This window comes from Marmota flaviventris, chromosome 2, assembly GCF_047511675.1.
Source record: "Marmota flaviventris isolate mMarFla1 chromosome 2, mMarFla1.hap1, whole genome shotgun sequence".
Classification (NCBI taxonomy): Eukaryota; Metazoa; Chordata; class Mammalia; order Rodentia; family Sciuridae; genus Marmota; species Marmota flaviventris.
The window spans coordinates 202,745,541-202,772,379 of record NC_092499.1 but is presented as its reverse complement, the minus strand read 5'-3'; the positions used below and the strand labels follow the sequence as shown (position 1 = coordinate 202,772,379).

Here is a 26,839-nt window from a genome sequence, read left to right as displayed (position 1 = left end):
AAGTGTGCAGGTGCTGGCTCCAGTGTACACCCCAGAGCAGGGATTTACTGCCTGGGCACCACAGCAGTGGAAGCTGAGGCCCAGAGGCCAGGCCCACCCGGTTCCACAGCCATGAGGGTAAAGCCAGGGTGCAGACTCATCTGCTCTCCAGAGCCTTCTAGCTATGAGAGAACTCCAGCCCAGGCTGCACAGGGCTCACCCACAGCGAAGACGTCAACGTCCAGGTCCTTGAGGACGCGGGCAGCAGTGTGCACATCATCCTGGGACTTGCCGTCCGTCACGAGAATCACCACTTTGGCTGCCTCTGGACGGAGACCGGCTGAAGGTTTCAGGTTCTGCCCCAGCACATGGGTCAGGGCAAGGCCTTGGGAGCAGTAGGAATAAACGGCAGGTGCTACCGGCTGTCAGTGGCTCTCGGGTGCCTCTTGGCCTTGGCTGTTCCTAGGCTCTCAGTTCATCCCCCGCCCCAGCAGTCTAACCCCACCAGGCTGAGGCACCCAGGAGCAGGAGGCTCCTCTTCTTCAGGAGGGCATTCATGGTCAGCACGGCAGCGCCCAAGTCCAGCTAGACACATGCAGGGGTGCCGCAGTAACTGTGAGGTCAGAGGGGCCACTCACTTTCAGCAAGATGTGGGAGAGAGGCCCACGTTTTTGCCAAAGACAAACAAAGAGTGCTTCTGCCCTTCATGAAGGTATTTCCCCAGCTTCTCACAAGTTTTCAGGGTGTGAGGTGGACCAACAGGGCAAGCAAGGGTTCAGGGTCCACCCAGCAGACGTGGGGCCAGGTGGTACCTGTGAACGTGTTCCCTCCCTTGTAGCGGAGGCCATGCACAGCTGCCAGCACCTCCCCACTGCTGCGGAAGGAGTTCAGGTCCCACTCGGTCTGGGGGTCTCCACTGTATTGAGTCAGGCCTGCAGGGAGGGGACTGTTGGGCTGTTTTGGGTCAGACCATGCAGGCCAGGACCCATCCTGAGGTTGCCGGCTCTGCACACAGCCTCCTGGGGTCCCCCAGGGATACAGTTTTGCAGGGCCCAGATTGGCCTGCTGGGGGCAGCCTATCCCACAGACGAGGTTAGCAGCCCCAGTAGGAGCAGGGGGCTTGGCACAGGGAGTGGGCTGCATGACCCCACAGACCTCGGACTTCAGCCAGCAGGGAGCCTCTGCCTGGCTGTGGGCAAACCTGGAAGGCTAGGGCTTCCCTCAACTGGAAAGGCCTTGTGAGGGCTGACCCCGGGGCAGGCTGAAGGGTAGTACCCACCAACTTGGACTTTATCGGGCCCAATCTCAAAGGGTGAGATGACACTGGCCAGGAAGTTCTTGACGTGCTGGAAGTGGCCACGGCCAATACTCCAGGACCCGTCCACCAGGAAGACCATGTCAGTGGGTGTGGGGGGAGTGCAGCGGAACTCAGGGCCAGCTGGGGCAGGAGGGGGTGAGATGCTGGGTGAGGCCCCTGAGCTGCTCTTGGTCTGGCTGCAGACCCAGAACCACCTTCCCTGAGGTTGGCTGGGTCTTGAGGGGACAAGGGCTTGGAGGATTGCTGAACAGAAAATCCCATGGACACGTTGGTCAGTGCTCTCAGCCCCTCTAAACCCTCCAGAAGGAGAGCTGACGGTAGCCTTAGCTCTGGGGGCTGCTTCTGCCCTCCACTAGTGTCCACGCAGCCTGCCTCCCTGCAGCCGAGATGTCTGCATCTGCCCAGGCCCAGATGCCCATGGGTTGCTGAGGGGTGAGGGGGTCAGTCCACAGACAGCTCAGGCACAGCCACCTGAGAGTGAGGCAGTGCTGCTGCTGCCCAGAGGAGGCCAGCTGGGGCTTGTCCGGAGGCCCCATAGCTCCATGGAGACAAGGAACCCCTGTGTGGTTTCCCTGACAGTTGTGCAGGGACCATGCCAGGCAGGCTGGGCCCCCGAGTCACGCAGACTCCAGGGACAGGCCCCCAGCATAGTTGATGTGCTCCACCCCTGGGGATCAGACCACAGTCTGAAGCGGGAGGCCCAACTCCGCCCTTAGGGCCCTGGTGGGTGGAGTGTAGTCCGACAGGCCCCAAGTCACTGGAACACACAGTGGAGGCACAGGGCCCTGGACACAAGAACTCCCTTGAGAGGGGTGGTGCCAAGGGTGACAGAGCCCTTCCCTCAGCTCCAAGCCCAGGGGCAGGGGCAGCCCCTCCCTCTGAGGAACCCATCGACAGGTCAAGCCTGGAGGCAACCCTACCATCCGGCCCTGCACCATGCCACAGAGCACCCACTTACCCAGCTTCTCTCTCCTTCTAGCCGGGGCCACAGAGTGGCTCTGCCTCTCCAGGTCTGGGGGCTGTTGAGCAGGATCCTGCGCCACAGGGCCCCAGGACCAGTGCTGCTCAAGCTGCTGCTGACCCACACTGGGTATTCCTGGGGGTGGAGTGTCAGCTGCCACCTTCACCTCCCAGACCAGGGGGCTCCCGAGGGATCCGCTACCTCTGCCCCCAGTGCCTGGGTTTGAGAGAAGCTAGGAGCACGACAGACAAGCTGAAGTTAAAGCTGGAGAGTGCTCTGTCAGACATAGGGAAGAACTTCCTGGCTACATGGTGAGAAACAGGAGATGCCCCAGGTTGCTCCCTTCCTCCCCAGCAGCTCACTCTCACTCCACTTTGACACACCGAGAATGGGAGGGTCTTGGCTTGGGGTGAAGGTGACTCTGGAGTCAGAGGCCTGCTCAGGATCTGGGGCTCCCCTGTGGGAAGGGGTGGGCTCCAGAGCTGCCCCTGGTGGCCTCTGGCTGCTCTTGCCCAGGGAGTTACTCTTCAGGTCTTCAACTGCAGAGAGATGAGGGGCTGTCAGGACACCACCCTTGAGGCCGAGAGCTGAGGGCCTGTACACACACTCTTCCCAGGAGAGCACACTGTGGGCTCCACGAACCACCCTCTGACCCCGGGGCTGGGCAGAGACATCAGGAGCAGGAATCAAGACCCAAAGGCACCTCATGGAGTGAGCCAGGGTATGAACCCAGGTCCCACCTCTCAGCCCAGAACCCTGGCATCCATGTCCACCCCAGACGGGGATCCAGGGCAGGACAGTGGACTTACTCACAAACTCCCTCTGTACCAGCAGGACAGGCCCAGAGCTAGTGAGCTTGAAGATCTGCAAGGTGTATCCCTTGGAGGGGCTCAGGCCCCCCACAGTGGCCTTGGGGATCTTGGTAGTCAACATCACTTCCTGCTCCGAGTCCCCTGCAGTGGGAGTGGGAGAGCTGTTGAGACCACCAAGGTGGGTGTGCATGTGTGTGCTTAAATGCATGTGCAATTGCACACCTGTGTGCACGTGGGACAAGAAGCCTCCAGGCCGCCCCCCGGTTCCTCCCTGGAGGCCAGGGGAGAGAGGAAGGTGTGGGTGTGACAGGAGGGACTTCCTCCAGTGTGAAGCCCTCTGTGGCAGTGGAGAGAACCTGAGGAAGCCGTCCTGGAACGAATGTCATATGCCCTGCTCTGAGGCCCCTCTTCTGAGGACAGCTGCAATCAAACATGGAAAACAAAGGCGGGACCCAAGAGGACCCTGTCCCCCCTCAGAGGGCAGAGCCAGAACGCATGGCCAGGGCAGGCTGGGAGATGGCATCCAGCCTGCAGAAGCACACAGAGCCTCTGGCCCCAGTGCCAGGACGGGAGGAGGAGAAGGGGGCCACACACACCTGGGGAAGGACGCAGTGAGGACACGAGGACACCAGGCTCACTCTTGGCTGAGTGTCATGGTGGCATGAGGTGTGAGGGTATGCAGAAACAAAGGGGGCAGGTTCCCGCTGTCAGCCACTAGCCTTTATTGAACACTTGCTGTGTTCCTGGCCCCAGCCCAAGCACTTCAGGGGGATCAAATCGTGGGGGCCTCACAACCTCACCACGCCCATCTTGCAGAGGGGGATCTAAGGCAACAGGGACCGCCACAGCTACTCAGTGCAGAACATGACTTAAACCCAGGAATGCACACCCTTGACCTGTGATGGTACAGCGCCCTTAACCTCATGTGACATTTGATTGCCGTGGTAAGTGTCACAGGGCGCTGCCTATTTTGTGGAAGTGGTTTCCTGATAAGTGGGAAGATTTAACCAGTAATGTTTCCTTTCATTCTTGTCCCCTCCACCATGTCATGGTAGCGCCAGGCCCTCCAGATGACCACACCATGTTCTTGGGCTCCTAACCTCCAGGGCCATGAGCCACATAAGCTCCCATTGTCTACATATGCTGTCACAACAGAAAGGGACTGGACACAAGCCCACCAGCAGCAGTGTGCAACAGCCTACAACTGGGATGCCTGAGATTTGACATAGGTACAGAGCTACGGGGTGTGGAGGGTGCATGGGAGTGCTGCTCTGAGGCTCTTGCACCCCTGGAGAAAGGCCACAGCTGCAGTGGACATAATGGCTGAGGTTTCCCAGGTGGCCATCAGCAGGGTAAATTAACAGGTAACTTCTAGGCTGAGGGGACACCTGTCCACGTCCCACCCCTATTGACTAATCTTAACTTCACACACACACAGTCAGCAGCCATTGTTGGTGGCCCAGCACTACCGCCAAAGACTCTTGTCAGCAAATGTTCTCAGACTGTGATCTAGGGACCAACTTCCAGGCCACAGGAGACAGCATCACAGGGATGCCTCTGCAGAACAAGAACCCCGCATCTTGTTTCTTCTACAAATAAGTGTCAAGGAAAGAGCAAGAGGTGAACTATGCAGATGAGAAGTTACTTGAGACGTAGGAGCCCAACAAGATGTGTGGATTCTTAGGGGTCCCAATTTAGACAAGTCAACTGTAAAGGCTAGAAAATTAGGTTAGAAAATTCAAACAAACTAAATGTTTAACAATTCTGAAGCAGTAATACAGTGGGGTCATTTGAAGGGTAGTGGGCTGTTTTCAAGCCTGTTCTTTTACAGGACATACTGAAATTTTGAGAGACAAAATTACATGACATCTAGGATTTACTTTAAGATACCAGTGTATGGAGGGAGTTGAGGGGCGAAGCGAAGTGAAGTGACAGTGGCTGCATGTTGCTAACTGGAAGCTGAGTCTCAGAATAGGGGCTTCATTGTGCTACACTTCCTTATGAGTGTGTTCAGATTTTTCCATGAAAATATCAGCTCAGAATTCAAGAAAGGAGAATAAAATTGACAATGAGAATAACAAAAAGGAAACAAAGAGGAAGATGGTAGATTTAAACTCAAATCAATAATTTCACTAAACATAAATGGTTAAATTTTATTAATTAAAAGGCAAAAATTGTTGCACTGGATGAAGATAACGCCCTACGTATGCCACTTAGAAGAGAGGTCAAGAGTGAAAGAACTAGAAAGGATCCTTAATGTGAACACCACCTGCTGCAGCAGACTGACAGACAAAAGCAGGAATAGGGTGAAACACAGCTCCATAAGGGGCCCTTCACAGTGGACAGGTCCTGTCTGCCAGGAGATGTGTGGGTCCTGGTCATGTTGCACCAGACCAGGCCTCTGCATGTGAAACAAGACCTGTGGGGGACATGTCCACGGCCACAGTGGAGACGCAAAACGCTTCTCACTGACGAACCAGATAAATGGACACAAAATCAGTAATGACACAAGAAGCTTGGAACATGAAATAAATAGATGGGCTTAATGTGAGCACTGGAAAGTGTTACCCAGCAACTGCGAACTGCATGTACTTTCAAAGTCAAATGGGACATTAACCAAAATTGACCACACGGGGGCCATAGGACAAGGTACCTTCCAACACATTAAAATCACATCAAGCATGTCTAACCACACACAATTAAGAAATTCAGAACAAAATGTAGATAGAAAATCCCTCCTGTTTTAAAACCAAGAAACTTACTTGTAAGTACCTTATGGGTCAAATAAAATCGTCACAATAAAAATTAGTAGATATCTTAAATTGAATAATGATAATTTTACATATCAAAATGTAGCTGCAAGCTGGGCACAGTGGTACACTCATCCCAGCAGCTGAAGCCGGTGGATCCAAGTTCTAGGCTAGTCTCAGTAACTTAGTAAGACCTTGTTTCAAAATAAAAAATTAAAAGGGATAGGGTTGCAGCTCAGTGGTAGAGCACCCCTAAGTTCAACCCCTAATACTGAAAAAAAAAAACAAAAACCTTTAAGCAAGATATCTGCAAATCAACTCAGCAATATAGAAATGAGGATGAAGAACACTGACCTAAGGGTTGTTGGGCTGGGTATCCTGTGGTCTGAGCCTGCACTGGCCCTGTAGGCATCATCGTGGTCCTAGCTCTATCACTAGAGTGGACACTTAGGCCAGGCACTCTGCCCTTATTCAACCCACATACTTGTTGGCATGCAGAGTCCAGGCCATTCTGAAAGCCCCTGAAGGCCCCGAGGCTCATTTTGAGGAAATAGTCCTTGCTCAGTATGTATATTCTGAGCACCTTCCGTGTGCTGTGTGCCAAGGATGCGGATGGGACACAGAGGTGTACGTGTCCTCAAGAGAGAGAGGAAAAGAACACAGAAACCATAGGGACTGCATTGGGGGTCATGGCCCACCATACAGGGGTGAGGCTCAAGAATGGAGGAGGGGAGCTGCTGGCCTGCACGAGACAGTGACCACCATGCTGACACCCCAACACAGGGAAGGAATCAAGGAGGAGAGAGGTACAGACCCCTTACCTGCCATGGGCTTCACCTGCACCAGGTAGCCCAGGCCACTCCCCACTGACTCTCTCCACTTCATTTGCAGCCGGTCCTCAGGCAGCACAGTTAGCCTTAGGTGGCCGCTCACTGCGGAGACAGGAGGGGGAGGTCAGGACTGACACCAGTGCCCAGCTGTGAGGAGAGTGAGGAGGACCTGCCTTGAGATCTGAAGGGCACTGTCCCATCTTGGGGGCTCTGGAGGGACACGGTGTACCCTGGGCATCTGAGGCCTTGTCCCCTGGGGAGCTCACAGGGAAATGCCTGCCTAGAGGGCTGAGAACCAGCCCTCCTGTGGTCCTCAGCAACAGGACTGCACTGGCAGCTTCTGTGAGAGGAAATCAAATCCTGCCCTGGGGTGCCTCTGACCCCTGAGGTTGTGCCGAGGAGGGCAGCAACCGCTTGGTGACAGAGGTGCCAGCCCCCAGGGCATTGTGGCAGCCTGGGGTTTCCCAGTTGCCAATCAGTCTCAGGAGAAGCAGCTGTGCCTGCAGACTCCCTAGAGTTGTCAAGGTCACTACCAGGTTGACTCATTCCTTGGGGGCACTCTGGGTGCAGAGTCCCCACCCAGATGTGTGTGCACAGTGGTGTGTGTCTGTGCATGCACACGCACGTGCAGCCTCAGCCCCATGCTAGAGAATGACTCCTGCTGGGCAAGAGGGGTGCCCATGACTGGTGGGAACAAGAGGGGCAGTGTGGGCCGGAACTGACCTCCCAGGGAACTTCTGTGCTCTAGGGAGTGAGCAGCTATTTTTGGAAACTGGGGACAGAGATGGGCCTCTTCTGGCTGCCACACTGGGAACTGGAGTGCATGGGCCAGGCAGGGGACACCCAGCAGACACAATAACCCATTCAGAACAGGAAGCAGCTGAGCTGGTCTCTAGATGGGTCCAAAGGGTCCTGGATGCCCCGGAAGCCTCCTGCTGAAAGGCAGGATGTGTGGGGATGAGGAGGGGGCTCTGAAGCACCAGCTGTGGGCAGAGCCCCACTCTTGCCCATGAAGAACCTTTTGTTCCTCCACTCTGCCTCTGACATGTTGGGGGCCTGCCCAAGCTTCCACCCTGGGAGAACCTGCACTAGACAGGGTGACGTCCCTGCCTTCACCTGAGCACATTGTCTTGGTAGAACTGCTTTGTGACTTGGCTCGAACTGACAAGGGAGGCTCCTTTCTAACTGAAATCATGGTCCCTGTCCAAGATTTATCTCTTTGGGTTATTCTGAGCAGGAGGAGCTAAGGTCAGTCCAGGTGCCTCCCCACCAGAGAGTACTGGCTGGGAAACCAGAAACCGGCAGGGCCCCAGACCAGACCTGGGTTCGAGTTGCCCCATGGCTCCATGGTGGGCATGTGGGAAGCGGGGCCAGATGTTGAGGTTGACCCAGAACCTGCAGATGCAGACAGGGACAAGGGGCCACCAAGAATGAGAACAGCAGTTTGTAGAGCCTGGACTGCCACAGAGGGTTACTTCCACCCCACCAGGGAAGCAAGGTCCCGGCACGAACTGAGTTACAGTGGTTCTGTTGACAGAAACTCGCCTCCAAAAACCCACTGGGCCAGGACTTTTCCCAGGGAGGCACCTCCAGCATACACCTTCCCCAGGCCCGTGTGCTGTTCCCCAGGGAGTCAACACTGAGAAGCTGACAGCAGATAGGTGGCAAGGGCCAAGTGGAGGTGTCCCTGCCCCACCCAGAGACCTCAGAGGACAGTGCAGGAGAGGCAGGGGCCCCTTATCAAGATGTGTGCTGTCTGGAAACCATGCTGAAAGGCAGTCACGACATAGCTAAGCAAAACAGGAATGTGACAGAGAATGAACAACTGCAGAGAGGAGGGAATGAAAAGAGAAACAGAAAACACAAAAGCACCCCAAGGCTGGGGGAGACTGCAGGCCACTGTGACGCTGAGGTGAGACTCACGGGAGTGAGTCCCCTCCGCCTGCCTGCTCTGCCGTCACTGCCTCTTAACTGAGCAGCCTTGACTCTGAGAACACTCGCTGGAAGGAAGCCAAGAGCTCACCACAGAGGACTTGTCCTGCAGGCGTGGGGACTGTCCCCAGGACCCCCTTACCTTGTCCCAGCCCATGTGCCAAGGTGGTACCCAGCCACAGCCAGAGGCAGATGTGGAGGCGGGCTCGGGGGCTCATGGTGCATAGCCTGTGGGAGGAGAAGCTTTGACTCTTCACCTCCACCCACCCATCAGTCCCCACTGACCACACAGCCAGAATTTGTCCTCCGTGCCTCTGTGAGCCACGCGGACAGGTCCCACAAACCCTTCTGAGGGCCCAGAGGCTGGTGACCTTTGGATGCTGTTCCCTGCTGCCACCCAAAGCTGAGGCTGCACTGGGGGCCTTCCCATCCTGCTCCTGGTGTTCACACCCACCGTGGATGCACACAGCTAGACGACTGAGTGACAACAGGACCTTAAACCCCCAGCTGCCCCTCGCCCCAAACTTATAGTGGCTATGGACTGCTGCTCATGGGGGTCCTCAGGCTGGGGACATCGTCTGACCATTGGACACATGGAGAGTCTCTGCCAGGCCCAGCCTCAAAGCAGAAAGGGTATCTGAGACATTAGGAGGTGAACGAGAATAGCAGCAGGTGCTTCTGGGACAGCACCTGCCAGGGCTGTGTGAATGTGGGGGGCCTGGGAACCAAAGTCAGACAGGGTACCCAGAGGGCTGACAGTTGAGAAGGCCAGGGTGACCTAGGGACTGCTACAGGGGCAGGGAGGGGCCAGGGCACAAAAACAACCTGGCCTGGGACATGCGAGCTGAGGCGACCTTTCCCCGGGCTGGTGGACAGACCTGTGCTGGCTGGCTGGGATGAGGGCCCTGACCAGCACACTGACTCCAGCCTTAGGGAAGAGGAAAGCACTGCTCACAGATGAGGCCCCCGATTCTTTGTGCTGAGCAGAGGGCAGGTGACAGCACAGCCCACAGCCTCCAGGGTGGGGCCAGGGTCCTCCTCCAAGTCCTGATTGACCCAGACCCTCCAACCCCACCCAGCTGAGCAGCAGACCACCCACTGCACACCTCTCCCAGCTTGTGCTCAGGGGTATCCCCACCAAGCAACATCCCCCCACCCCCAAGGGAAGACCCTGCCTGTGGAAAGGCTGCTAGCCACACAGCCCCATCCTGGACCTTATCCCCTTCATGGGAATGCACCAAGTCTGGGGTGCCAAGCCAGTACTGAGCAACCAACATAAGGAGACCCTGGCACCAGTGGCCTGGAGGAGAGGCAGCTGTGGGCTGGGTCCTATCTGGCCACAAAGGATCCAGCAGGACAGCCCCCAGCACTCCTAAGCCCCTGAACTCCACCTAAGTCTGAAACCTCCCCACCCTTTCTGCTGGGTATCACCTTCCCTGTGAGAAGGGTCAGTGAGAACTCAGGATGGCCCAAGTCTCCAGGCTGCACCCTGGCCCTGCTGCCCACCTAAGAGCTCATCTCCTATCCCAATCTTCCTGAAAGGTCAAGGGCACCCTCACAGACCTGAGTGGTTCCCCTGTCCACTCAGCTGAGGACTGCAGGCAAGTCACCGACCTCCTCCTGCTGCAAGCACGGCGTCCCTCACTCCCCAGGGCCTTCTGATCCATTCTGGTCCTGCTGTGGCCAGTTAGGACAGGGCTTATGAAAGGCCCCGCCCCCAATATTCAAGCCCTGCCACCACCAGTCCCCACCCTCCTCTGTGCTGTTGCCTGGGGCATATCCAAGGAGAGATAGTGGTCCCAGCACAAAGGACCCCGGTGTACATTCAGGGAAACTACCAGGGACAGCAAGCGCTAAGCACCTTACTCCTCATTCCCTGAGGGCTTAGCCCCTGAAGAGAAGCTCACAGGTGAGGCCACTTAGAGACAAAGGCCACATGCAGCCCTGGGCACTGAACTAGTGGGTGCTGGATGTTAGGGCTCTCTGGCAGCTTATGTGAAGGGCAGAGGCTGGAACAGCTGGCAGGATGCCATCAGGGAAGAGGCCACCCAGCCTCTACTTCCTTCCCCCCTCCTATTGTGCCCCAGAACCTGAAATCCAGTGTTCCCCAGGACCCTCCACTCTGCACAGGTCTGGTGAACACTGCCCCCAGTGAAGCCCTCCTTGCACCTCTCAATGGCCCACAGTTCCCCTGCAGGCCAGCCTGTGACCAGTGCTTAAGTGGACCCCCATCCCCCACCAGACCCAACAAGAACTCAGTCTTCTGTCCTGGGCCATGTCCCTGAAGATACTCTGCGGAGTCAGGGGGAGGTTAATGTCTGTAGTCACAGCCATTGTGGGGTCCCCAAGATCTTGGGGGCTGGGGTAGGCTGCTCAACCATAGCTGCCCTCCCCCAGGAAAGGTTTGGGAGTCACACCCAGCCCCCAGCTGCCTGGCCAGTGACTGGCCCACTACGGAAGGACAACCTGCTTCCCTGATGCCTCACTGACACCGCCCATGTCTCCATGTCAGCCCAACAGCCCCAGGCCCTCAGCAGGGACTGCAGAGATGGCCCAACAACCTCAGGCACTTCTGGCTCACAGCAATGTGAGTTCATGTGGGGAGTCCTGTGCCTTTTCATCCCCAGACCTGCCCAGAGATCCCTCAAAGCTCCCAGTGCCCTTCAGACCTTACTAGTCAGGTGAGCTCTGGGGTCACATGCCAGAGACCCCTCTTCCTCTATCCCACCAATGGGGGTAGGGTAACCCCAAGGGCCTGCAGGAAAAGCTCCCATGGACCCTCAACCCTCCTGCCAGCTGGTTGGAACAGGGCAGGACCAGTCCTCCTCCCAGCTGCCCCCGTTCATTCATCAAGCCAATCCTACCAGGCCATCTTCAGCTTGGTTTTTCTTCCTGCTGGGCAGCACCTGGGCCCTGCCAGCATGGGTTAGTTGGGGTTGGGGGTGACAACACAGTTGAATGGGTGTAATGAGGGGCTGCCCCGTGGCTGCTCAGAATGCCAATCTATTAGGAACTCAAGAAATGGCCTTGAGGTATCTACTAGTCAGGCTGGTGCCTAGGGTGAGAGTAGGCATCTGGGACAAACAGCACAGGCCCACGACATGGACATCTGCTGCCTGGGATGTCTGCGGCAACCTCACTGCCCCCTCTAGGACTACAGTCCATGGGATTCCCATCCACCCATAGCCATGTAGGAAGCGACCCTTTAGGGCTCACCAGGGCCCTGCTCCCATGTGCTTTATGGAACTCCCTTTGGTGAGGGATCAGACTCAGCAAAACAGTCTGTCCTCTCCTGTGAGGGGTCTTGGTAGTGGTCTCAGTGCTTCCTAGAAGCAAGCTTAAATGGGGACCAGCTAGCAGGTGCCATCTTCCACTCCCAACAACCCCAGGGCAGATGGCCCATTTCCTAAGGAGTGCTGGTATACACTGCAGGCCCTGAACCAGGGCACTCCACCCTTCCCACCTGGGGATAGGCCTTGGGACAGGGATGCAAGCTGTGCCCAGAGCTCAGGCAGCTGAGGCAGGCTGCTCCCCAGTGATGAGTGGTGGACACACATACATACACACACACACACACACACACACACACACACACACACCCGGCTCAGGAAGTCCTGAGACTGGCCCTCTACAGAGCCACATACCTACCCAGCAGGGCTCTCCAAATTGAAGGCCCATCTCAGACCCAGATAACTACAAACCCTCAAGGCGGACACACCCAGGACCTGGTGGCCTTGCCAGCATTGTGACAAGCACAGCTGTGGCAGGACACAGCAGATTGCACACAAACCACACAAGAAGCAACAGGTGCATGCGCTGCTGGTAAAACTGAGGGTCAGTAGGGGTGGGGGGGTGCGAGGAGAGGCCCAGTGGCCCTCCCAGCAGGCACGCGGCAGCAACCCACGGTGGGTCTCGTCTGCAGGGCACTAGTGCCTCCAGTCCCCGAGCTTGCGATGCACTTGCTTCACAGTCCAACAGGCTCAGGGCCTGGGTGGGCTCCAGTGCGTTCAGTGAGACCTCAGTACCACTGTGCAAGGCGGGGCACACAGGAGGGAGAGCCATGGGTGCAGCCACCAGTGCAGGGATCCTCCAGGTGCCTGGGACAGGGAGGAGCTGACCATGGTGGACACAGCAAACAACAAAACATTGGCCAGCGTTGTTCCTGGGAGCAGGGTCTCCAGGGAGGCCCTGGAGCCCCACCTGCCCTCTTGCCAGCCCCCAGCAGGATCCTCACAGCAGGATAGGCAGGGACCAACCTGCAGAGCCTGCTACCCCAGCCTACTCTGCTCATTTCTGAGGCGTCCAGGGTATTCCATGATGGGAAAGTTCAAGGGCTGAGGCCAGAGCCCACTGAGCCTCTGTGGAGGGCTTTTCTGGCAAATCAGGGGCTGGAAAGGGCTGACGGGATGGCCAGAGATCCCAACAATGAGCTTCAGAGCAAAGGCCACAGGAGATGTGGACCAGGCCAGGGGCTGGGCAGTAGTACAAGCTCCAGTACTGCCTTCGGCATGTCCATCTCTGAAACTCCAGGCATTTTCTTCAAGGGAAAAAAAAAAAAAAAAAGAACCAGCTCAATTCTTTAAAGGTAAAGAGCACTTCCACACAGACTGGACAGCCTGATGGTGCTGGGCAAGGCTGTGGCCCTGGGGCCTGCCCCCAGCAGAAGCAGTGAGCCTGGCTCTCAAAGACACCTGGTCCCCAGGTCTGATGAGCCTGAGAAGCTGCCCCGTCCTGGAGTCCCAAGGGGCGTGTGCACAGCAGGCACGTGCACAGCAGGCACTTGGCCTTGGACAGCGCAATCCCACACGTACACCCCCCTGTAGCACCAACAAGTCTGGCCTGAGACACTACCTTTGTGCTGTGGCTGCTGTTTCTTGGGTCAAGAGGAAGGAGGAACTAGGATGAGGGCAAAGTGCAAACACAGCAGGCGCCCTGGTGGGGCTGGGAACTGGGCTGAGGGCCCTACCAGTTCTGGTTGTCCCAGCCATCGTCTGCTGCCACAGACGGCACTGCCCTCTTGGTGGCCTTGGCCCTGCCCTCACCACCAGCACCCTCCCAGCTCTCCCATCCGTCGCTGTTGCTGTTCTTGTTCGAAGCGGAGCCCGAGCCCCACACATCCCAGCTGTCCGAGCTCCTCCGCCCTGTGGAGGCATCTGCGCAGGTCCAGCTGTCGCTGCTTGGGGATTTGGCCTTGGGGGGCTCGGTGGTCCCAAAGGTCTCCCAGAAGCTCTGGTCTATGGTGCCACTTGCGAAGGTGTCCCCACGGCTGTTTTGGTAGCTGTGGCCCTCCAGGGGTCTTTACAGAGAGAAGGAGGAACTCAACAGAGATGGCAACACCACACTCGAGCCGTTGGTGGCCCCAGGCTGCCCAGCTGGGATGACTGCTCTGTGGGCCCAGCCCAGTGCTATGCCTAGACAGGGCTGCCGGCCCCACCAAGCACTTCCTAGCCATGCTTGCTGCAGCAGCACCCACGGGGTGGGGTGGGGGGGAGTGTTGCTCTCACTGTAAAGCAGAGGGAAGTGGGCTGGGGGAGGGCCACTCTGGGGATGGGCACAGAACCCACCAGAGGACTCAGGCTCTTGCTGCCAGAGCCCACACTTTGTCAGTCACTAGAACTGGAGGCTATTTACCAAACAGTGAATCAGGGAAGGGACAGAAGTGGCTTCTGCCCATGAGCAGGGGCACTGGGAATCAGGATGCACCGAGATCAGAGCCCTGTGGACCCAGCGCCTAGCAGAGGCAGGTTCCTAGGCTCAGGATGCTAATTGCCTCTCAGAAAGCCCATGAGAAGTGGGGCCGGGGCAGTGCCGTGAGACACAGGATGCTGGGTGGGGTCATGGCATACCTACCTGTCAGAGGGGTCTTCTGCCTTCCCAGAAAAGAGGGTGGTGACGTCTCGCCACCCCTTACTGCCAACTCCCTGGACCTGGAAGACAGAGAGGAAGGCTAGCCAGGGCCCTTCTCTGCATAGCACAGTGGCTCCAGGGTTCTCCGACACAAATGCAAATGTGCACTACTGGGAAGACCTGACAGAGTTCAGAAATAAGGGTGCCACGCACCCACGCTGCGCACACAGCAACACACAGTGCCCAGGCCCCACGCAGAACCTGCTGCTGGCTGGCTGCCTTTCTGCAGAACTGGGGACTGAACCCAGAGGTGCGTTTCCACTTGACTGCATCCCTAGCTCTTTTTATTTATTTTCTAGACAGGGTCTTTCTAATTGCCAGCTGGCCTTGAACTTGCCATCCTCCTGCCTCAGCCTCCTGAATCACCGGGAATACAGGCGTGCAGTACGTGTCGCCATCCCCTACCTTCCTCACGGTTCATCCTAAGCCAGCTGTTTGCTGTTGGAGATGGGACCTTGTGCGGACAGTGGAAAGCCGTGGCCTTCACGAGCTCACAGCCCACACTTGGGAGGAGGAAGGAGACGTGAGTGAAAGCTGCTGGCTAGCTCAGCCTTAGTCATGGTGGAAGGAAGGTCCCCAGTGCTTCCCCAGCCCAGGGCCCCCAGGCTGGGCACCAAGACTGCACACGCACCCCACGCAGCCTCTATGGAAGTTATGGGGCTGGCCATAGCTCGAGGCAGGCATCGGCACTTACCAAGGGACAGGCCAGAGGCAGCAACAGGAAGGGGAAAGCAATAGGTCAGTGGCGGCCAAATGCCAGCGGTCAAGCTGGTTCCATGTTCCGCAAGCCCTCGGGCACCACAAGACAATGGCCAGCGCTGCACGGTTCCCTGAGGCACAATGCATCAGGCCTCTTCCCCCACTGTGGGCCATGCTAGGGCCTGGAACATGGAGACTGGCTTCACCATGCCCACATAGCAGGTGGGACTGCCCTACCTTGGATGCCAACTGAGAGAGCCCACTGGACACATCATCAAAACCCTTCCCTCTCTCACCTGCACAGACCAAAAGGCATCATAAGGGGGGGGACAGAAACTTAGGGGGGGGTGCAGGTTGCCAGTGTGAGACCCCTGGATCTGTCACGGGGATGACTATCATATACAGTCCCACAAAGGAGACGACCCCAACACCTCGGCTTCCTGGGACCATATCAGTACAAGGACTCCTCAGAGGGGTGTCTCCTGCCCCAGCTGCTCTGTGGGCTGCTGGCCACACCCTTACACTCAAGCCTGAGGACAGGCTCGTCCACGTCTGTGGCTGGGCTACTGGGGTGTGAGGCAGACAAGAGTTGGGCTCAGGACTGACTGAGCTGAGGGGGGTCCCAGGGAGAGATGGAGGAGGCTGCTGGGTCAGAGGAACAGGTGGAAGCAGGGCCTCACAGGTTCAGGAACAGGTGGTCTGCAGCCCCCAGCACATGCCCACATCCCCTAGCAACAGAGGGTCTGGTGGGATAATAAGCACTTGGCCTTTGGTGCTGCTCTACCTTCTCCTGCGCAGGCTTGAGGACGTTCTCGTTCAGGCTGTGGCCTAGCTCCGAAGCCTGTGGAAAAGGACATAACGTGAGCCCGGCAGCACTTGCCATGGCACGTGGCTAACACACAGCCCAACAAAGTTCTGCTAACAGAAAGGAAGGCAGCCAGATGAGGGTACCCATGGGGCAGGATTACAGCAGACAGGAGACACTGCTGAGGAAGGGAGTTCCCTAGGCCCCAGCCTGCTTGCCCATGGGAGCAACTTCCTCGAGCCCATACTCTTCGTCATGAGGACAGTGGGCTGGCAGTGGCAGGCTGCCTGCGGGGCCCTGCCTCCTCTCCTAGGAGCAGACTTGGAGACACACTAGGAAGGGAGGTTCAGGCAGAAGCCGAGGAGAGCCACTGAGGAAGGACAGGCCTCTAGGAGACAGAGCTGCCTGGGGTGTGGCATGATTTCCCCCTTCTGGCAAGGCCAGAAAAAGCAGAGACAAAAGACATTAAGGGGAATGACTACACACACAGAAGGGTCCTCCCTAGCAGAGTGAGATTTCTGGGATGGTTTGGGTGGAGCTAATTGAACCTAATGAAAACCACAACAAGCCTCATTTCCTGGGACTCCCCCAGGTCCATCCAGCGCACAGGATCTGGCCCTGGGGGGGAAGCTGTGGACTGACTCCAGCCCAGGGAGGTAGAAGCGCAGCATACAGGGGGACAGTGCAGGGGACAAACGCGGGCAGAGTGAAGCAGGTTCCCAGCAGATGTGGGTGGCATGCACCAGCAGATGTGGGGCTTTACCGGCTCAGGCTGCTGCTTGTAGCCCCAAAACTTGACCCAGACGGCACGGAGACAGGAGAGCAGGAAGAGAGCGGATGGGAGGAGCAGTGTTTAGCACACCAGGCAGTAGAGGGCACACCCTCGGCTGAACTGTTCTGATGGTGGCCCTGGGAGGGTGTCCCCAGGCCTCGAACCAGCCTGTGCCAGGGTCTTGATGGACACTTTTCTGCTCCAACTCACCACATTCCAGAATTCAGGAGTGAGACTCAGAAGCCTGACACAGGCTCTGGGACAAAGTGAGGACACGATCCTGGTGGGCACAGCTAAGGGTGTGCAGCAAGAACCCCTCTGAGGAGGAAGTGCCCACAGGCAGCGAGTGCTGCAGGCCAGAGGGGCCTCCTGGGAACTGGACTCCTGGTGATCGCCAAAGGGCAGACCCTAAAATCCTGCCCAAAGCACAGCGGAGGACAGCCCTGAGCACCTTGTGGCTTGCTGGGGCCACGCCAGGTGATGAAGATAAAAGAAATGAGGGGTAAGCTCCCCCATGGGCTGCATTGCTAAGCCCTGGGCCAGCAACCTGAGGGACAGCCACACACTGGGCAGTCCCTGGCAGAGGCAGCCTCTGGTCCCCAGCTGAACTGTGCAGACACTGAGGTGACCCCACTGATGACGTGAGGCCCTCTGAGCCACAATCCCCGGGACCCAGGCACAGGGCCAGAAAGCTTCCAGACTGTACATGTGATGGCACAGTCTCCCATCAGAGTGTTTTAAACCTCAAAACTCTTTACCTTTTGACTTGCTTGGGATCCAAATTTTGTAGCCTGAAAGGAAAAACAAAGACAGGTCTTCTGAGTCAACAGTCTGAACCCTAACCATCATGCCTCAGCTCCTGATAGCTACCTAGACTGCCAGCACTGACCCAGCAGCAGCTCCGAGGTACCCAAAAGCGCTGCAGAGAGGCCAGCCCCTCATGTTCCTGGGCCACGCCAGGCTGGGCGAGCCACAAGGTGGCTCCATCCTCCCAACACAGAAGCCAGGTCAGCAGCCAACCAAACTGTCTTTTATGGGCCTTCCCACTACCTTAGCCCCATCCGCCCTGATGGAGGGTCAGCTCGGGACCCAGCACGTATAGGCCAGCACCCCAACTGCTGCCACTTGAGGAAATCAGTGGAGACCCCAGCAGGAGCCAGCAACTGCCACATGGCAAAGCAACAGTGAGCCAATCCAGAGGCTCCAGTTGTGAATGCTGCTGGCCTGTCTGCTCTGGATCAGTGGGCAAAGCCACCTTTGTCCCTGTTCCTCTCGGAGCCATGGCTATCTGGGCAGCCCCATGCCCAGAGCCCCTGTACCTGTCCAGTTCAGGCTGCTCCTTCCTCAGCACTGACCAGGGCATTGTGGGGCCTGGCATGCTTCCCACACAGTACTGTTGTCTTGCCCAAGTCCCCAGCTTTTCCCCTGATTTCAAGCAGAGGCGAGAGGGAGACCCTAACCTATCCAGTATGACTCTGAAGACTGGGAGGCATAATCTGGGGTACAGGCACCCATGACCTACTCGCTGGGACAGAGTGGAGCCTGGGGACCACAAGGGCAAGTTCACTTCTGCAGGCAGCTGGTCCCTGCCAAGGAGACACCTGCCACTACAGTAAGGACTCCCAGGCAATCTGCAGTTGCCACGGCCCAGGCTCTCAGCTGAGGCCCAGTGCATGGTTAGAGGTCCCAGGAGCCTATCTCCCGGGGCTCCAGGCCAGTGGTGGCCAGCATGCATCCTGAGGTGACTTACACCCTCTTTAGCCGCAGAAGCAAACCTGCTGGCTCCCGTGGTAAAACTGCTCCAGCCCTGAGAAAAACAAACAACAAAAAAACATGTCAGGTTCAGAGCCTGTGCACAGCACACTGACCATCCAGCAAGGGTTTCTGCAGAGAAGGACTCATGGAAGGCACCTCAAACACCTCTGCAATCCCTACTCTGGGGAGAAAATGAGGTGCCTGCTTCCATGGCACCACTGTCCCAGCTGCAGTGCTCAGCACCCAGCACACATCACAAGTGGTCACCATGAAAGGACTCAGGAACTAGCCTGCCACAGGGCAGGGCCCCCAAGCCCCATGTGCTCAGTTCATGCCGGTTACTCTGCTTGCTCCCTCTGCCTCCTGTAGAGGAGCAGACGGGGGTGGGCAGAGGTCACAGGCCTCCATGTAAGTCAAGGCTATTTTCTCCTAAGCCTTCCAAGCTAAATCAAAGCTCTTTACAAAAAAACATGCCATCAAATCACAGCTACAGGCTGGGGACGTAGCTCAGTGACTGAGCACGAGGACCCTGATTCAACCCCCAGAACTTGAAAAAAACAAAAACACCAGCTTACCCTGCTCCAGGTGGAAAGCAGGCAAAGACCTCCACACCTGAGACAGCTGCATTCGGCTGTCTTCCCAGGGAGACATCAGCAGAGGGGAAACCAGATGACAAAGTGACATACTACAGGGGTATGTCTTTGTAAACACCCACAACGGGCTTCAGACTAAAATCTACTATTCCTCCCCAGAAAGCACCAGTAGCCACTGCAGGGGAGAAGGACCTCAGTGCCAGTGCCCAGACAGGCCACCTGCCAGGTCTGACTCAGACCTCTGAAGCTGGGCTCTGGAGACCCAGCAGTGGTGCTCCTTGGAGGGGTAGATACAGCTTGCAAGAACTTCTGAGTGAGAAATCCATTTGTTTTTTAAAGAAACGTGCATGATTCAAAAGCAGACAGCACAGAGCACAGCCTGCCACCTGTGCCCGTCAGTGGTGACCCCGGCACACACCAGACAACAGATTCTTGGTTTTAACCCTTCTCACACAGGGCACCCGCCCTCCCGGCACCTTACTTATTTAATTAATGGACTGTAACGATGTGGTCTGTCATCTTTTCCCAGGCAGTGTCCAGGAATGGATGCACCACCTGCCACAGAACAGCCCTCTCTGGCTAGACCCCTGAGGCATTAGTATTAAAATCGCAGACCAGTGTGTAATGAAAAAAAAAATTTTTTAAAAACTAGTTTCCTTGGAAAATGAATGGTGAAGTATCCTTCCAAAGTATCCTTCCAAAACTAGCAGCAAGCCCAGGATGTTGTGCACTGAATATCTGGCCTGGAACTCCTGGGCCATGAAAGCAGGACCACACACTAGGGGGCTGAGCACTGCCACCCAGGTTGCCAACAGCCACCAGCCTCGAGACTATCAGCCCAGGAACCTCACAGGTGGCCAGCACAGGGCTCAGGGTCTTCCCTGGAGCGAGGGCAGCTATGGAGGTTCTTCAAAGGAATGTACCTTGAAATAGATGTGTTGTTGCCAGATGTGTTTGGGATCTGCATAGTTTAAGCCATGTTTTTATAAAAGAGTACTTTGCTGAAGGTGCAGGAGAAGGGTCTCCAATCAGATGAAACAAAGAGCAGGTCATCCCAGGCCCGCCCACACTGCCAGGGCCACCCTGCCTGTGGCAGGTGCTCTGCAGGGCTGGGACCCTCACCGAGTACAAGGATGACATAGCATGGTTGAGGAAATCATCTTCCTTCTTCTGAGGCGGCACTGTGTTCCCGAACCCCACGTAGCGGTTCTCCCGAGCCCTGAGGGTGAAGCACAGACAGGCAGCAGCTGCTGGCACGGCTCCTGCTGCTCCTGGATAGCGGAGACCTCAGGCCCTTGTAGGATGTGCACTCCCATACAGGACAGGCTGTGCCTCGCAGCAACAGGCACACCAGCCACAGCCTTCACAAGCCCTCCTGCCACATCAGCTGAGGGTCCCCAGCAAGACCCCAAACCCAATACCAGGGTCATAGGAAGAAGAATCAAAACAACAATCTGATAGCTCAGGGATCAAAAATTCATTCACATATCAGGCAGATTCCAAGGGAAAAAAAAGAGATCGTTTTCTTCTAAATATTAGGTTTTCTCTATCCTCATGATCCCTGATTCAAACCTGGGCTGACCAGGGCTTGCCACAATAAGACCCTGCATCACAGATGCTCCAACCCTACACAGGCCTAGCCCACCCCAAAGGAAGCAGCCCTAACCCTTCAGACTCAGCCCTCAAGAGGTGGCCTACTAAGATGCCCTAGCCTAAGAGGTCTTACCCTGGACAGGAGCTGAGGTCATCATTCAGCCAATCTTCAAAAGCCTTATCTGCAGAGGCTGTCACGTTCTGTGGCTGACCAGAGGGTCTGAAATAGAGTGAAAAGTTGGTGAGGGTTGGGTGCAGTGGCACACGCCTATAATCCCAGTGGCTTGGGAGGCTGAGGCAGGAGGATCACAAGTTCAAAGCCAGCTTCAGCAAAAGCGAGGCACTAAGCAACTCAGTGAGACCCTGTTTCTAAATAAAATACAAAATAGGGCTGGGGATGTGGCTCAGTGGCCAAGTGCCCCTGAGTTCAATCCCAGGTATGGCACCCCCTGCAAGAGTCAGTATGGCCAGCGCTGAATGAAGTGGCATGCGGAGGCCTGCAGTGTCGGGGTTGCTCCAGCAACACCAGCTGGAACCACCTAGTCATGCGAGAAGGGCCTTCACACCTGGAGTCAGGCCAAAAGTGGCCTGTGCTGGCTGGCAAGGGCAGGGAGGGTCCAGGGCCAGGCAACAAACTGCAGCTGTCGGGGTGCTAGGACCTCTGCCTAGGTTCTGCAGGGAGCAGCCTCCGTGGCCCAGCCACCCACATCCTCCTCCTCCACACAGGACGCTCCTATAGTGGGATGTGCCATCCTGTAATGGCCTGTGCTATCAGGACCCCTCCTCCAGTGGACAGAATTGTCCACACCCCCAGGAGGCCACTGCTCATGTGGCCACACAAGACCCCATGGAAGAGAATGCAACCTACTGGAGACAGGGGAGAGGCTCTTTTATCTGCAGGCTTATCTTTACCAAATGAATTTCTTCTAGAAGCTTGTGCTACTTTGGCAATTTTAAAAAGATGCATTTCACACTGACTTTTAGGAAGAGCTGGCAGTTGGAGCCATTTCCATGACAGAGGTAAGCAAGGTTCTGTGGGGATCCTGCATAATGGCTAAGATCATAGTGGAGCTAAGAACAGCGCTGAGGCCTGACTGGCAGGCCAGAGTAGTTCCTACCGGTGGGCAGTGGATGATAGCATCTTGGGCTGAGGCGGGGTCCAGTTCTGGGCAGGTGATGACTCCAGAGACCACTCTCTGCCTTCAGCCAGCGTGGCCACCTAATGAGGGGACATGAGATGTCAGAGTATGTATGTGCCCACTCAAGCATGTCCAACCTCACAGGCCTGTGCTACTGCAGACACTCTACAGACCCTCCAAGGTTTCAGCAGCTGTGGCTCAGGCTGGTATGCTACGTGTGAGCACCAAGGCCAGGCCTCATGGTGTGATGAGCTACAGTGCTGCAGAACCCGGATCTCATGGCTCCCACTTTTGGCCCCAAAAGACAAGTTCTATGGCTTCTCTCGGAGGCACTGTGGCCAGCACACACTTGAAGAATTACGCTCATGGTTCCCTTTCTCCTGTTAATTACCGTCTGCTTCCCTTGGGACAGCAGAGCCTGCTCTGGATGGGGTGAGGGCCACAAGTCCTCACCTACACCTGGACTGTGCTTGGCCTCAACGGGTACGTTCTCTACTGATGGGAGAAGCCCAACTCCGGAGTCAATGGAGCCACACTCCAGCTGCCACGAACGAAGGCACGGCCCAGACAGCAGGGCGCATGCAAGCCGGGCCTGCCGGTACCTGATCCCTGAAGAGCGCAGCAGCTCTGCTGCTGTACTTGTCCTGCAGGGACCAGCAGGGGTCATAATCCTCCTGTGACTCCAGGAACTCCCGGAACTTGGCATTCCCACCAGCCTTCATCTTCTCCAGCTCGATGTCCTTCCACTTGTCCATAGTAACAGAGCGCACAAAGCTAAAAACCAGATGCCGGTCTGATCACCAACTACCCAAGGATATGGGATCCTCCCCACCCAAGGTCAGGCTGTGAACTGGACAAGGGTGCTTCCTGAAGCAAGACAGAAGCCAGAAGAAGCTACACAGAGGCCAGGCGGCCAGCACTGGACAAGCTGGCATACCTGGTAGGGTGGGGAGAAGCTCCCAAGCTTCCTAGGCAGGCAGCACTCTGGGTGACAGGCACCCACCCCAACATGAACACTAAATTAGGTGCAGGATCTGTGGAGGCTGAGTGGAACTGACCTGAGGTGCACCCCAAGCCCACGGTGTCTCCCCGAGCACTCCAGGCAGATCCAGATGCCATAGGTCACGCTGACCCACTGAGGGTTGAATGCGCCGCACTCAAAACAAACCTGAAAGGGGGCCATGTGCAACTCACCAGGCAGCTTAGGGCAGGGCTGGGGACCCCCAAAGACCCGCTCCCAAGGGGGCACAAAGGAGGGCAGGTAAATGTGCAAGGCCTGCATGAGACAGCTAGTCACTGTAAGCCCAACAGCGCTGCTCCAGGTGGCCAGAGGTCACAGGGTCAGAACGAAGCTGAAGGCAGCTGAAAACTGATGTAAGGGGAAGATCCTCCCACATGATAAAGATTCAGATGTAGGCAAAGCAGAATGTCCTGAGCACAACTTGGGCAATGTGGCAGGAGCCCCGAGCCCCACTCCCCACAGCCCTGCTGACGGTGAGCACCAGGAACAGCCAGCGGCTCCTCATGATGCTGGTCAGCTTCACCAACAGCCCGCTGTTTCAAGAAGGGCACGACCACAGCCACAAGTGACCCAGGAGGGCCACTAGCCACCCAAAGTGCTGCCAACAGCATATACTCACGTTGTTCTCATCTTGTGCCCTGACTTCTTTAAGAACTTTCCTGGTTCTTGGGCTGGCCATGATGCTGCAGAGGAGGGAAACAAACCTCAGACTTATACATGGGTCGCTGTTACTTCACAGACAAGAAATAACTGCTCAAATGCTACAGTTCAGGCTAACTCCACAAGAACTCTTGCTGAGCGGCTGTGAAGGGGGGCGTAACACTGCCTCTGCTGGCCATGCAGGGCCATCCACTGAAGGATACTCTTCACACTCTGTGATGCCTCCAGGCCACCACCGCAGTGGTTAGGGACACTGAGATCATTGGTGCTGTCCACTCTGCTTAACTACTGTGTAACACTCAGACTTCACAGTCTATTAAAAAACAGTCCTCGGAGACTGGGGATGTAGCTCAGTTGGTAGAGTGCTTGCCTCAGATGCCCAAGGCCCTGGGTTCAATCCCCAGCACCGCAAAAAAAAAAAAAAAAAAAAAAAAAAGTCCTCTTTTAATGATGAACTCATAGCCAAGGGTGGCCTTCACAAAACACACAGAAGGGTTGCTAACCCTGATTTCCCTACTTGAAAGAGCCATACAACAGGGAGCCCAGGTGCTCAGCACATCGCAATTCAGCATGGAGAGATTCCCAGCCTGTGACAATGGGCAAAAGGGTGTCCCTGACTGATACTGTGAAAAGGCCAGCCTGCTGGAAGGTGTGTGGGTAGGTCCTCTGTGGAGCCATCCTGAGAGATGGAGGTGACAGATGGTATAGTCTCAGCAGGACAAAGACAATGGCCCATGGAGTATCAAACCTATCACATGACTCACAGGGACACTGATGGGGACAGTAGTAAGGTTCAGGCTGAAGAGAAAAGCTACTTCTTTCTTTACAAATCTACTAGCTTTAGCAAAGTTCAACTTCAACTGGTGGCCCATTTAACTCATGACCAGGAATACCAAAGCTGGAGGAAGGCAGTGGTGCCAACCACAGCACGAGTTGCAAATTACCCCACTGGTCCTGCACACGCCAGAAATAGGAGGCCTGGAGGCAAGACCTGGGCCTCAGGCCTTCCCTCCCTGCCAGCCTCAACTGAGAGTGCCATCGCTCTCATCCACCTCTCAAACGAACCTGTGCTGCTCCCTCTAACTCGCAGGACACCACATGTGGAAAACACAGGGCACGCTGTATATGACAGAGGCCACACACAGGCTCACAGCTGACATTTTCAGTGCCATCTACTTCCCACTCTGCCGCTGCACTGAAAGTGTTGGCTTGGACTGGTATTCCTATTAACGGTTTAATGTGAGATACAGCTTAAAAAAAAGCAGCAACTGGTATGACCCCTGTTCCATACTTCATTTTAATCTCAAGTTTGCAGAAGTAAGGCCTTCATGGAGGGGATTCTGCCCAAAACACCACCCTCTGAGTGGATCAGCTCCTGCTTCCGAATACTCATGAGGACCACTTTTAAGCAATTTGAAGTTAGAAAATACTGCTTTCTATAGTTGATTGAAATGAAACCAAAAGTTCACTCTAGGCTCCCTCCCACTCAGAATTCTGTGCCAGGGTGGTGTCTGATTGTGAAGTAACTGCCTGAATGCATTCATCATGCTAAGCACGGATTCATCCGCAGCACTGAGGCAGACAAAGGGAAACCCACATCTGGAGAGACCCCCTGGTGGGTTTCAGCTGTAAAGCCCTTTGGATACAATCTTCTAATGACCACATGCAGGCTCCACGTGGGGCTGGTGTACAGGGGCAACAGATGTGCAGACCCACACAGATGTGCTCTCAACCTGCCTCTTTCCACTGCACTGTGGGCCCTCAGGGGCTCTTGACTTGCTCAACAGAGGCAAACCGAAGTCAGGACTGGTGAGGCTGCTTCAAATTTCTAACTTAGGAAGAAGGGCATTCGTAGGACTATCAGAGAGAGAAGGTAGAGACATGACCAGTTTTGGGTATGAAGGCCTTATTTCTCTAACTGAAATGCTTACTTTAATAACATGGAAACAAATACCTCCTACTTTCAAAAGCATGCTCATGGTTTATGTTGAAAAACAGTCCAAGTCTTAACACATGAAACTAAAATGATAAAAATGTCCCTCTGTCTCTAAGTGGACTAACTTTTCAGTAAATGCTCAGGTAAATAAGGGCACTTTCCGAGTCCTCTAAGCCACTTGCCAGGACATTCAAGCCTTGAATTGAGGCACCCTTATCCTCTGAGACCAAAAGAGACACACATGTAAAGACATTGCTTAGTCTCAAGGCTGTGGAATGGGTGACAAGGAGACAGGAATCTTTCTCAGTGGAGCCATCCTGAGAGATGGAGGAGACAGATGGTACAGCCTAGGTCAGAGGCACCCTAAGAATACAGGTTAAGAGTAACAGCCCTTCTTGGTAAAGCGCACGTATTGCTGCCCTGACCTCGGCAGCGATACGTCCCAGAAACACCCCCGCCCCAGTTCTGTCAGGGTCCCGTTTGGCGCTGTCAAAGGCCCTGCAGGCGTATCGGGCCCGCAGACGCAGTTATTTCCCAGAATCGGTGGCCTGTGGTTAAGCCACGCAGTTCCTCCAGACCCAGGGAGACCCAGCCAGGCTTCAGGGCCAGTCCTTGCGTCTTTCCCTCCAGCCCCCACGCAGCGTGCACGTCAGAGACCGAGAAAAATGGCAAAGCAGGCGGAGGCTGGGAGGCTGGCCTTCCTGAGGCCGAGGCTGGAGGGCGCGCGAAAGGGCTCGAGGAGCCCGGGGGTCTGCGCCGGGCCCGGCGGCAGGGCGGAGCTGGGGAAGAGGGCGCTCCGGGGGCGCGGGTCCGGGTCCGGATGCGGGAAGCACGGCGCGGCGGGACCCGGGTGCACAGTCGCGCGTTTACCTGGTGAGGCGGGCAGGACCCGGATCGGGCCGGGGTCCGGCGGGGTCGCGCCCGGCCGCGGTGCCGCACAGCCGCGCTGGTCGCCCACCGGCCGCCAGCAGCTTCCGGCTACGTCGTGCTTCGCTAGGCCTCGCGGGAGACCGATGGGGCGGGACTTCCGTCTCCGAGCCGGAGCCCGGAAGCGCGGCCGCGCAGTCGCCATGGGGACGGCCTTTCTTCTGGTGCGCGTGGGCGTGGCTTTCGGCCCCGCGCGGCGCGGTCTCGGTGCTTGGGTGGGTGCCCTAGCTGGTGTTAGAACCAGGAGGCTAGGCCGGACGCCGACGCCACGGATCGTTTCGGCCATTGTTCAGGACAGGGTTCCACCTACGGGAACGGACCCACTTTCCTGGTGGAAAATGAGCCTCTGAACGAAGGAAGGGCCTGGGCTTGTATGGGTCATCCTGGGCGGTGGTGGAGGGGGCATGTCAGTTTTCTTGGGCACCCAGGAATTTGGGCTTCCTTCTGTCA

The 26,839-nt window shown here is 56.3% G+C and overlaps 2 protein-coding genes across 3 annotated transcripts in view; both read right to left on the bottom strand.

Moving 5' to 3' along the window:
- The window catches only part of Col20a1 (collagen type XX alpha 1 chain), a 33,730-nt gene extending 20,394 nt beyond the window's left edge, over window positions 1-13,336 (bottom strand). The window contains exons 1-8 of the mRNA XM_071609081.1: window positions 10,146-13,336; window positions 8,725-8,810; window positions 6,642-6,752; window positions 3,068-3,211; window positions 2,642-2,797; window positions 1,259-1,417; window positions 792-911; window positions 200-364 (exon numbers count right to left, since the gene is read on the bottom strand). Coding sequence (XP_071465182.1) covers window positions 200-364; window positions 792-911; window positions 1,259-1,417; window positions 2,642-2,797; window positions 3,068-3,211; window positions 6,642-6,752; window positions 8,725-8,810; window positions 10,146-10,249 — 1,045 coding nt within the window. The 5' untranslated portion in view covers window positions 10,250-13,336. The remainder of the gene's footprint in view (window positions 1-199; window positions 365-791; window positions 912-1,258; window positions 1,418-2,641; window positions 2,798-3,067; window positions 3,212-6,641; window positions 6,753-8,724; window positions 8,811-10,145) is intronic.
- Window positions 13,337-13,434: 98 nt separating this feature from the next.
- Arfgap1 (ARF GTPase activating protein 1) lies at window positions 13,435-26,442 on the bottom strand. Of its 2 annotated transcripts, XM_027954226.2 has the most exons (12): window positions 26,333-26,417; window positions 23,486-23,549; window positions 22,904-23,013; window positions 22,448-22,619; window positions 21,825-21,925; window positions 20,840-20,926; window positions 20,236-20,332; window positions 18,516-18,572; window positions 17,524-17,556; window positions 15,973-16,029; window positions 14,433-14,509; window positions 13,435-13,878 (listed from the first exon to the last, which is right to left on the bottom strand). In XM_027954226.2, the coding sequence occupies exons 2-12, from the start codon at window positions 23,543-23,545 to the stop codon at window positions 13,545-13,547; spliced, it is 1,185 nt and encodes a 394-aa protein (XP_027810027.2). In that variant the 5' UTR covers window positions 23,546-23,549; window positions 26,333-26,417; the 3' UTR covers window positions 13,435-13,544. The 2 variants fall into 2 exon arrangements, with proteins under 2 accessions (XP_027810027.2, XP_027810028.2); XM_027954227.2 differs by lacking the exon at window positions 22,904-23,013 and having other exon boundaries at window positions 26,333-26,442.
- Window positions 26,443-26,839: the final 397 nt, after the last annotated feature.

Excerpts from the sequence above, each read along its gene's own strand:
- Arfgap1 (XM_027954226.2), bottom strand. The coding sequence starts at position 23,545 with ATGGCCAGCCCAAGAACCAGGAAAGTTCTTAAAGAAGTCAGGGCACAA. Across the intron at positions 20,927-21,824 it reads CTATCATCCACTGCCCACCG|ACCCTCTGGTCAGCCACAGA; the intron begins GTAGGAACTACT and ends ACTCTATTTCAG. Across the intron at positions 17,557-18,515 it reads CTTCTGCGGCTAAAGAGGGT|GCTACAAAATTTGGATCCCA; the intron begins GTAAGTCACCTC and ends TTTTCCTTTCAG.